Source organism: Polistes canadensis, unplaced genomic scaffold, assembly GCF_001313835.1.
Source record: "Polistes canadensis isolate GaletaPanama2010 unplaced genomic scaffold, ASM131383v1 scaffold_344, whole genome shotgun sequence".
In the NCBI taxonomy this organism is placed as follows: Eukaryota; Metazoa; Arthropoda; class Insecta; order Hymenoptera; family Vespidae; genus Polistes; species Polistes canadensis.
The window spans coordinates 80,346-92,607 of record NW_014569891.1 but is presented as its reverse complement, the minus strand read 5'-3'; the positions used below and the strand labels follow the sequence as shown (position 1 = coordinate 92,607).

At 31.0% G+C, this 12,262-nt stretch overlaps 1 protein-coding gene across 2 annotated transcripts in view; it reads right to left on the bottom strand.

Moving 5' to 3' along the window:
- LOC106791805 (UPF0329 protein ECU05_1680/ECU11_0050) overlaps window positions 1-12,262 on the bottom strand; it is a 42,253-nt gene that overhangs the window by 6,436 nt on the left and 23,555 nt on the right. The window contains exons 1-3 of one of the 2 annotated variants that reach the window (XM_014757740.1): window positions 11,722-11,886; window positions 10,695-11,003; window positions 9,948-10,081 (exon numbers count right to left, since the gene is read on the bottom strand). In XM_014757740.1, the coding sequence (XP_014613226.1) occupies window positions 9,948-10,081; window positions 10,695-11,003; window positions 11,722-11,779 (501 nt within the window). In that variant the 5' untranslated portion in view covers window positions 11,780-11,886. Of the gene's footprint in view, window positions 1-9,947; window positions 10,082-10,694; window positions 11,004-11,721; window positions 11,887-12,262 lie in introns of those variants that run through there. The other variant, XM_014757739.1, reaches the window with a different exon arrangement.

Below are 12,262 nucleotides of genomic sequence, written 5' to 3'. Positions count from 1 at the left end.
AAGCAAGACCATACAGCAAGGTAGAAGAGAGATACTTTGAGAAGGTGAATGCAATGCGATGCGCTCGTGCAATGTCTAGCAAGGAACGTTAGATAAAGGAGACACGAAGAGCACTTTCGGACTTTGGTAGAAGAGAAAAAGAGAGGAAAAGGGAGAAAAAAAATCCTCTTAGTTTTGAACGAGAAGGAGTAGCAGTAGCTCTCTTTTCATCCTTCCACTCAGACCAATACCCTATCACTTGGATGTACACGACTTTTCATGGGTTCCTATCTGGCTTACGTGACAGGAAATGGTTACTGCGTTTTTTCCAGATCAATCGAGATATTCTCCTTGATTCGTTTCGGTCTACGACGTCTATAAAAAGAAGTAAAAAGAACAAAAATTGGGGAAGAAAAGCAAGGAGAATCTTGATTTCGTAGCCTTGGAAAAGAAAATTCTTAACCTTTGTATCATTCTTTACGCGTTACACTATTTTTAATTAACATGTTTTTTTTCTTTTTTAATTAGAAAATTGTTTCTTATTGTTCTCTACTAAGAATACAATTATTATAATATATTAATAATTTAATGATGACTTTATGCACTAAAAATTACACTTATTTATCTATTTATGATTCACATCTTTTTGAGTTGAGATAAAAGTAATAATGCACTTTAAAAAACGACTGCAAATAGAATTAACACCTGACTCGAATAAAAATAAAAAGTAGAGAGTGTGCAAAACCAATTGAAGAGAGTATAAGAGAGAGAGAGAGAGAGAGAGAGAGAGAGAAGGGGTTGCTTTTTATTTGTCGGTACTTGTAATGCACGGTACTCATTTATTTATACCTCCAGGTAGCTTTGTAAATCTACAAGGTTGAACTAGGTCGATTCGAGACCACTGCACTTGCTGTTTGCATTAACACAAACTCGTCCTCTACATTTCCCAGTCCTTTTTTCCTTATTTTCTTTTTTAAGGCATATTAATATGATGTACAACTGCTCAATTTTTTAATTAACGATTTCAATCAATATCATCATATTTTATTTCCTTTTCAAAATCATTCTCGTGTTTTACAAATTTGATCGATCAATAAATATAGAAAAATGTCAAAGAAATTTTCCATATATGTTTTTTTTTCTTCCTATCACAAATATAATTGATATTTGTAATAATATCTAACGATAAAAAAAGATGTTTAGTAAAATTTCCAACGTTTTGGTATAAAATTAAAAATAAAATGATCAATTTAGAAGAGAAACATCAGCCACTTGTATTTCTGTGAAGAGAGAAGAACATTTCTTTTTTTTTTACGTTAGTTAAAGTTAGTATCCAGTAAAATCTAGTAGAGGATTATCATAAAAATGAAATAACATGTTAGTGGTACAACCAACTCGTTTGTTAGAATCATGGGAACGTTTATGTTGTTTCCACTACTTTGATTAAAATTGTGTGGTATATATATATATATATATATATATTGTATATATTTGGGTTATAGTCGTGTTTGTTAGTATGCACTTTATGTATAGAGATCATTCTCACGAGAACAATGCAAGGAATACATATAAACTTTGAATACGCCGATACATATACATAAACGTATTCTCACACACACACACACACACACACAAAACACATGTGCAGTAAATGTAGATATGTTTTCTGAGTAGCACGCAATATCAGTGGTCCAGAAGAGAGTTCTTTCTTATATTAGCAAGCAAGTTTATCTTTTTTTCGATTATCTCTTAGAAATGATAATTTTTTTCTACACTTGACGTATTAAAAAGATTTTGTTGAAACAATTAAACTCGTTCGCGTTTTCCTATTTTTGCACATTGGTTTGTAATGGATTGAAAAATAAATTTGATATTGACTTCACTCCATAAACGCGCGTGTAAATATTGCTTAACAACGTAAAAATTGTAAAATATCTCTTAGGTTGAATTATAAATCTTTCTTTAGTTGGATTTTTTACTAGCAGTCTTTTTCCCATGAAAATTGAAATTTTCTATTCAGTTAAACGAGGTAAATCCAGTCAGAACTATCCTCATTCGAATTTTTCATCTTCTTTATTCCTTTATCCCACCGGCTCACGTTTAATGTCTCTCGTTTAGTTAGACTTTATTGGTATTGAGAGTAATGAGGAAAAAAAAGCCTGTCTAGTTACTTTCATTCTTTTATATTTGATATGATTGAACTAAAGAGAACTAAATTTTACCACTAAAATCAAAAGAAATTGAATCTTTTTTATTTTCTTCCCGAATTTTTATTCTCCTTCATTTTGATTAATTCTTTTTCGTCTTTTGTGAACTGAAAACGATTATTTAAAAATGTAGTATTATTGAAAAGATCATTCATACAAAATTTTATACACGTATGTGTATTTCAATAAAATATATTTTCAATAAAAATAAACTCACGATCATGTAATAACTTTGCGTGGCAGCTGATTTTAAAATTAAATTATTGGAGTTTACATTGCCATGCTGTATTATGCATTTATGTCAGATACTTTTTTTGGTATTATAATAATCAATAAATCGAGAATAATATTATAGAAGTTGGTCGAGTTCGATTATATCATACTTTTTTTCAAAGAGAATATAAATTAGAAAATACGAAATCGCTCAGAGAGGGAATAATAAATAAAACGAAGTTTAGTTCGCATAAGTTTAGGTTTGGTTATTGGTTAAGTTTATCAGAATTTTCTCCATCGGTAAGCTTTTCGTATAAATCATTCTAATATTTTTTTTCTTACTCTTTCTCCTTTTCTTTTACTTTATTTGTTTTACATTTTCTTCCTTTCTTTTTTTTTTATGTCAAACTTCAATAGAAAATTTATGCGAACTCGTAAACGCGAATGTTACCTATATCCCCCGTTTCTCAATGAAAGTTTTTAATTCCTTTTTATCACAGGTACATATATATATATGTATATGTATGTATCTATGGGGAAATATACTCTATTTGAAAGTCGAACAATATCTAACTTTTCAATTCACTACGGGGAACGAGAAATACTCGAAAGTTAAGTCATTTACTTTGGCGAATACATTTTTTTAAGATCTCGCTGACTCGAATAAATATTCTAGGATAACGTTCATAGTGAAATATAAAATCGATATATGGACCGTTCATTTTGAAAGTGATGCAAGTCCATTTTCTGTTGTTTTGAGAAAATTCAAGGTTTGCATATTGGTTAATTGAAAAATATACATTAATTATATCAAGTTTGACAATGTTTCTATTAATTTATCGATATGTAATTTGATTATATACATTACTTTTAGGCTAATTTAACTAAAATAATGTATATTTAATTTATTTTAAATGGTCTTACACCACTTTCTAAATAAACGGTCCATATATATTGTTTCTAATTATTATAATATATTAAAAATATTACAAATACTTTTCTTCTCTATTTATTATATATTTTGTTTTCAAACGATATTTTATTCTAATACTCGATTACGATTTTCGCGTTACTTTGAACACTTTTTCGAAAACTATCGGATAGACGTAAAAGAAAAAAGTTTATCTTTGTATACTTATCTCTAACTTTTATATGCAATTGGAAAAAGTCACAGGTGTCATACAAGTAACGTGGAATATCATATTTGGGAGTAGTAAAAAAACACACACACACATACACGCGCGCATACATATGTCTTAATCTTATTTCATATCTAAGGAAATATATATATGTAAATGCAAATCGACTAGGTTGAAGGAAAGGTAGACTAGTCAACCCTAGAATGCTATTTTCAAGGGACACTTTATCGGAGTTACGTGGAAACACGCAAGCATGCAAAGACCCCGTGTCAAGTATGCCGATGTTTGAGGAAGTTGTTCCTCGTTTGATGGGCGGAGTGCAATAGCTAGTAACCTACGAGAAATTGCCAAACAAATTCGTTGAAAAATGAAATTGAGAACAGTCCCTTCATTTTCAAAAATGATTCTAACATTTCTACAATGTTGTCATTTGAAATGATCGTTTTCATTTAAAAACCTTCAAAGTTTATCTTCCTTTTATACAGTTTTCAATTTGATTTAGCAAAAAAGAAAAAGGACAGAGTTAATGACTTATATTGAATGACATTTTGATGTTATAAAGGAAGATAATAGTGTTGAACATCGAGAAAGAAGAGTTACAATCTGTGTCAAGGGTTGTGATTTTTCTACACCCGTTTGCTATTATTATCAGGGACAACGTATTATTTATTTTACCTTCGATTCGAGTATATATAGGATGTTACAAAATGAATCGTTTCATTTGTCAAATGAACAAAAAGAAAACCAATCAAATCGTATTAAAATAAATAAGAATATTTGATTAATTCATTTTAAAGTAGTGTTACATAAATACAAAAAGTCCAAAAATCATTCGATAAATTTTGAGTACACCTTGTAGAATTCAACGATATAATATGTTCCATTTCGTGAACTTTCAAACGAAATATCGATTACTTAAGGGACATAGTACCTTTTACCCCGTTGGCATTTTATTTTAAAGTTACTTTTATTCAAGCCCGATGATATTTTTCCTATCATAATTTACAGTCGCAATCAATCTTATTCGTTCGTAAATCATTTTGTTTTTCAAAGAAATCTGTCGGGGATGTTTCCATATTCGTTGAAGGACTATCAAATTTTCAATCGACAATGCAAATCAAAGAGAGAACACAGGATTGTTTGCATGTGAAATGGTACTTACAAAGGAAAGCTTTGCGTGAAAATACGAACGGTGTTCTAATGATTTAGGTAAGAGGATCTCTCTCTCTCTCTCTCTCTCGTTAAAGCTATGATAATTTAATAATAAAGTTAGCTGTTAAAATGCGAACAACAACAGCAGCAGCAGCAGCAGCAGCAGCAGCAGCAGTCTCTTGTAGATTTGTTTTAGAAAAGTTTCTTATTACCTGTATTGTGCTTGATTTTATATCTCCAATGTTTCCTTTAAGATAAATTACGATGCAATTTAAGCACCCCTGTTAAAGACTTCACGGTATTCACAAGTTAATAATATTTTCATTAATAATTTTCCAATTTATGATTTAATAGATTAATAATTCAATTAAGTATCAATCGTAGACTTCAAACATCAAAGCTAGCTAGATTCTATAAGATATTGCATATAATCCACGGGGTACTATATTTTCTTATAAATTTACTTATATGCCGACGTTTTTATACATATTATGATGGAATCAGAAATGTTATTAATGATTTTATTGAAAATCACACGTATTCTGATACGGAAAATGAGTGTTTCACAATTTAAGTAATAATATTAAATAAATAGGTAGGCGCGTGTAACAGAAAAAAAAGATTGCAAAATTTACCATAAAATAATGGACTTGTTTGAATAGGAATATTGCTTTTGAGTAATATCGATATCCCGAGAAATTGAATTTACGTTCAACCACAAGAACGAACTCGATCGGATTCGGCTTGCAGAACACGCGTATCAATTAAGTTTTGATTCGAACATCGATTCGGATCGGTCGACGTTGTTTCTCAACTCTACGTGCTTCTGAAGCTACCAAAGATTCTTCTTCAATGGTCTGATATCTGATACTGACGAATATCCGATTTCTACGATTCATAGATTTCACTGTGCGTTATGAATATTAATACGTTTGTTCTAAACTTAAGCATCTCGAGTTAATATCTCCTACACGTCGTAGTTAATTAATTAATTAGAACAATCTTAATCAAGGTAAAATATCTTTCTCATTTTCTAAAGAATTTATTATCATTACATTTTAATGAGAGATACGGAAGATTAAGTTGGATAATTAAAAGAATAAAAAGCTTATAGAAAATTCATGAAAAATGTGTAATATATATGTAAAGAAAATGTATTTTCTTTAAAATTGAATTTTATATTGAACTAGAGAGGAATATACAGATACGAACTAAGAGAACAGAAAGAGCACATGTGTGATTTTTAATAAAGATAAGTAGTTTAATCAAAGAAAAAAGAGTAAATAAAAGTGTAACATTTTCATGAAAAATCTCAACACAATATAGAAATTAATTGTATTTCTCTTATATATATTTATATAATGTGTAACAATAAATGTGCACAATAAATTTGTACAGCACATTTATATTGTTTAATACAGGCGTCCGAATTTTCTTATTATTTTTCATTTATTTATCGAATCAATTTTTGAATATACCTCATAAGAAGTAACACACACTCAGAAATTGCATAGTTCGATAATTTCGGTAAGCCTGGCTTGGCTTAAATCTCTTTCTGTGTGGAACAGTCAACTCGAATATTCATTTAGATAGTTCTGTATGTGTGCTTCTCCTGAAAGTTCGCGTAATTTTCTACTTAATATGGAATAGGGGAGTAGTTTTTGCGGATACATTAAAAGGGAATTATTTATCTATGTATGAATGTATGTGGGGCGCGTGCTCCCGTATGTGTGTGTATATTTTATGAAGAAAGTACGTAAAAGAGAAGTGGGATAGTTGTTTGTATGAAATGTAAATTTTCTTTACTATTCATCCAAAGGTGAATTCCTGAATGATGGTATTCCTCTGGTTGAGAATCGCTGACTTTTCGAATTAATAACAAATCGAAAAACAAAATTAACGATCGATCACGACGCTGTGAACGAATACAAACGTTGATAGAAATAATCGAGAAAGGTGTTACGAGTGACCTACATTTCGATATTATACATCGAATGTAGCCCCCCCCCCCCCCCACCCTTCCCTTCTCGCGGTATAAATAAAAAAATATTAACAAAAACAAAATCACACTAAAGAAAAAGAATGAACTAAAATTACGAGAACGAATCGTAGCTGTTCGTTCTCGAAACTTTTGAAAAGAGATTTCGCGAGTCGTGGAATTTATCATTTGCGGAACGTCGTCTCGTGCGTGCACTTTTTAAAAATACATACTGACATCGAGAAAAATGAAAGAAGAAAGAAGGGAGCTTCCTAGTTCGAATGCAACACTGCATGCTTATTTTTTTTCAATATTTCCTACGTGTTTCCTTTTACACGTTTCATTGTGATTGGTAGCAGCTAGTTTAAACGTACCAACATTGAAATAACTTTTAAATTATGTATTGGGAAGGAAAAATATTGTTTTTTTAAATTTTTTTCTAACTTGTTATTTTATATTTAAGTTTCCTAGACTTTGAAAGTAAAATGTTTTTTCGGATTATTCAAATTTGAAACGATGATATTCCATCGACAAATTGAAATGCAAAATTATCCGAGCTTAAATTTCACGTTAGCTCTTGTATTAAATTTAAGATCAACGTGGAGATTAACGTTAGATTTTTATTCGAATATTTCATATGAAAATTTGGTTTAATTGAAAAAGTACGTGTGACGTTCAATTTAATATAAATTCATTGATCTTCAAATCTTTTTTTGTAATAATCATGCGAACAATTGAATATATTTGTCATTTGCAAATGATTAAAAGTGAACACGTCTAAGGTTCGTTATCCTGTCTTCTTTTTCTTTTCGGTAGAGGAAAAAACACATTGATCTTAATTAAATTAATTCGTAAGTAGTATAAATTTTTCATGGGGATTTCTCGAGACAGAAAATATATTTATGAGACAAAATAGGAAGGTAGGAAAGTAAGAAATAAACGAAAGGAAATAAGGGAAAAGAATCAGTGAGGTGGAAAAGGACCCGAAGAAAGAATTCGCGAAAAGCTCATTGGGATTTTATGCAGGGAGCATTTTCGGCATCATTAGAAATCTTGTCGAACGGCTTCTTCTATGCTCGGTGATGCAAAAAAGGAACTCGAAACGGATGGTTCATGAATATTTCAGTGCTTCTCTTCAGTGTTCTGAAGAGAATCAGGTCGATATCAGAAACGAGCTCCTTCTAACTTGTCCTTCAAAAAATATATCTCCAAATGGTCTTAATGCATATGCATATGCAAAGATACATATATGTGTGTCGTCGCGAAAAATTTGTATATTATTGCTCGAATGGAAGGAAATCATTAATACAGGAATCTGAATACTTATATTATATATACGAGTATATATTAAATAAAATTATCGATATTCAATCATTATGCAGAGCATCGAGAAGATATATTTGCATGGTTTGAATGATTTAGTTCGATTTTATATTAGAAAACCTGTTTTTCTTCCATTCTCATAATACATTTGACAATATTCTACGGAAAGGAAACTCGTGTTATCCATTATCAGATGGTATAGGAAGAAATATCACGAAAGTCTCTTCTACTCTAACGTTCTCTATTAGAAACAACGAGATAAATCTCATCGATCACGTTTTAGTTCTTGACAGAAATAATTGAACTTCTTCTCGTGAAAAATTTCAAGGAGCCAACAATATTTCTCTTTTGTTCAAATAGAAAATGATGAGAAGATGAAAACGATTAAAGTACGGATAAAGAGTGCTTTTCTTTTATAAATTAGAACACCTTGTATAAACTTCAAACAAAAAGAACAAACTTCATTTGAGATAAATATTTATGAACATAATATTATGTCATTGTGTTGCGTTAATATAAAAATAAATTGAAGATTTAAATTGGATGGAATTAATCGATCATTATAATATCATAAATTAACTGTTTTACATATGATATAATTGAAATCATTTTCATAATTCATCAGTGTTTAGGTTTACAATATTGAAAGTGGCTTTATGTGTATCTATGTATGAATGTATGATTTAGGTCACGCTTATAATATCTCATCGGCAGATTTAAGCTAATGATAATATTTCGTGAACCAAAAGGAAAACTACCTATACATGTACCTATATATATAAAATTGGATAAAAATGAGGGTCTACAGAAATAACAAAAAAAATATATATATATATATATATATATATATATATATAAAATAAAAGGAAGAAATATATTCCTTTTGGGAGAAACGGATTCCTCGGCGAATAGAATTATTGAATATCGGTATATAAATTTTAATGATCATCCATTAGCTAATTTACAAGGGTAAACTTCGTTCCTCGTTATTGCTCTTCCTCAGTCTCTCTATCGATGAAATCGATTTTCGTGTGTAAATACATGGTACAAGTATATACGTGTGTATTACGTATTCATGTGTTGTTGAGTACTTCCGATCACGTTCGAAACGAACGAAAAGGTCGATCGTGAGATTTGCTGCTATAGTTCGTTATCGTATCGAGTTTTTTTTGTCATACTCATATATAAAAATTACACGAATATCGGTTGAATTCATGTCCAGAGAAAATGTAAAAAAAAAATTACAAAAAAAAACAAAATTATGGCCGAAAGAAAAAAATAAGGAAAACAGGGGAAAAAGATTTCATATGCAGCAACCTAATAGTTGTTAAAAAAGAAGAAGAAGAAGAAGGGTCGAATGTATTAAAATCGATTTAAGAGCAAAACCACTTAGGAAATGAAGGGTGTTGCAGTGTGAAAAAAAGTCGAGTTGCTTGGTTTATCTATTTCGAAGTATGCTAACTTAAGAGGATGATGATAACCAAGAGAAACAAGACGACGAGCTTTGATACTATCGATCCTGATATCGTTTCGAGGGCATATATATCACTCTATCATTGCAGAGAAAAAAGCTTTTATCGACCGATCGAACGAGAAAGACATAGAGTCTTTCTATACGAGATTTTCTATGGCAATTTCTGTTTTTACAGTGGCGAGAGAGAGCGGGAAATATATCGGGCGTCTTCGTTAAATTGCCAAGACGATAAAGATCTTCTTCTCCTTTATAAATCAGACCTTTTGATAACGTCACTTAATAATGACTATATTTATTTGACCGTACATGTACAAAAAATAATAGGAAAATTAATGATCATAGCTGACAATAATAACACAAGTAATAATCATATAATGATCGGTTATTTCAAAAAGATATTTGAAATAAATTAACTGTGGATTTTATTCTTTAATATATTATTCAAATATTGTGATTATATTTTATTATATTACGTAACTTACCTTTTTCTCTATTTTGGAAGCAGCATTTTCAACAATTTCTCCCGCCGTTTTGACGAGAGCTGATGCGGCTTGCTCTTTTCTCGACATGTGGCCACGGAAAGATGCTTGTATCTTTGTTGCTGCGTTGCACAGTTCTAATAATTATTGACAAAAAAAAAACAAGAAATTAATATAAATTATTATTTCATTTGTAAAAATATAGGGGTGCAGTTTATTTCGATAGTTCTTGTCTTTCGAAACTAATCACGAATGATCGATTACTTTCTTTTTTTGTTGATGAAGCAATTGACCCGAGATTAGAAGAAATAGGAATAGGGAGCGTCGTTTCTTTCTTCGATTTTCGTGATTCGAATTCTGAACAGCGATGCCCCTACTATTACGTGTCGAAGATGGGATGAAATGATTTTCTTCGATTGCGAATGTGCCGGGAAAAAAGCACGCTTTGAGAATTTTTCATCGCATCATTTAGAATCGTGATATTAAAGCGTCTCTATTCGGATTTATCTATATATCGTTTTAATACTAAATACCTATTTTCAAACTATTATTATACAATATTTCTGTAAAGTACTAAATGTGTCTTAGGGAAGTTGGACAGGTTAAAAATTTGTAGAACGTTATTTCGATCTTATTGAACGTTTAGTCCCTTCATCGGGACCTCTTCAGCAACTGAAATTTTATTGTGACTTTTTGTTTTTGAAAAATACATTAATTAAATTTGAAATAATATAACAAATGAAAATCTACCTTTATCGTCGGAACGGAATTCCTGTTGCAATTGTTCCTTGGTCGGCTCGGATTCTGTTTCGTTGGTCCCCGTTTGTTGTTTCGAGGTATCAGTCTCTTTCATACTCTTTCTCGCGTGATGTCCACGAAATGCTGCCTGTATCCTTGTAGCAGCTTCAATTTTATGCTTGTCCGAAAGGTCCTCTTCTTCTTTTTCTTCCAATTTTTCTCTGTTTTCTTCCTCTTTCTTATCTTCTGTCTTATCTTCCTTAGAAGTCTCCTCCGATCTTTCTTTCGGACTGTTTTCTGTTTCGCTTACTTTTGGAATATCTAAACAAACGAATCATTTTAATCGATTAATTTAAATAAAACCGTTTATTCAGAAAGTGGAGTAAGTCCATTTGCAGCCCCTGTAAATATACATTATTTTAGTTAAATTAGCCTAAAAATCATTTATATAATCAAATTATATATCGATAAATTAATAGAAACATTGTCAAACTTGATATAATTAATGAATATTTTTCAATTAACCAATATGCACACCTTTAATTTTCTCAAAACAACAGAAAATAAAGCAAAGGATTGGAAGCAAAAGAATTTAGTCGCAAAGTCGAACTTCGTTGAATGATAAATCTGATCGTTAATTACTCGTCTTAACGAGCTATAAAATAAAAACAACAACAACGAAACTAATGAGAGAAAGAAAGAAAAAAAGAAAGAAAAGAAAAAAATCGAGCCTGACGCAAATTGCTTCTCGTTTCGTATTTTTCAATTCTCGAGTATATTTTGCTGTCCTTTTATTTTGGTTTTTTCTTTCTGGTTGCATCGTTGCAATATGAATCCTCGCGAAAAAATCGTGGTCAAAAACATAGGATTCGTAAGAGGAAGGGAAAAAAAATAAAAAGAACAAGATGAAAGGAATAATTACGAGCGTAAGCTTACACATTCGTACACACACGCATATCATACATATATAGACAAAAATACACGTAAGCCTAGTGCACAAAAGTGTGTTTTAAGAGAGATATACACGTGTGTCACTTACAGTACGACAGCAATGATTCACGCGAGTCTTTCTCTTTGTATCGTTTACGTCCTCTCATTTTCTCTCTCTCTCCCTCTCTCTCCCTCTCTCTCCCTTTCTCTCGAACATTTGCAAGGAATCCAAAGTCTAGTTTCTCTTATTTTTCTTCTTCCTGGAGAAACTTACACCCCCGAGCCATTACCGTTCGTGATATCGAGTGACTATATCATTTCCCTCCGAACCCCCAACTCTTTTTTCTTTAAACGTGGAAGCATTTATGCACAAGAGAGAGAGAGAGGAAGAAGAAAGATAAAGAAAAAAATAAAGGTATTTTTAGACTATATGAAGAGAGAGAAGCTTTTAGTTCACTCGACGATTCAACATTTCTACGTTAATAATTACGACTTGTATTTGCCGTTGAACAACAGAGGACTGTAAGCGAAAAAGAAGATAAAATTATGTCGAAGGTGTGCTAGTGGTGTAGGTAGGTAGGTAGGTAGGTATTGGATTTGCTTGTAAAAGGGTGGAAAAGAATGAAAAGAACGACAGGTTTGTAGGATGG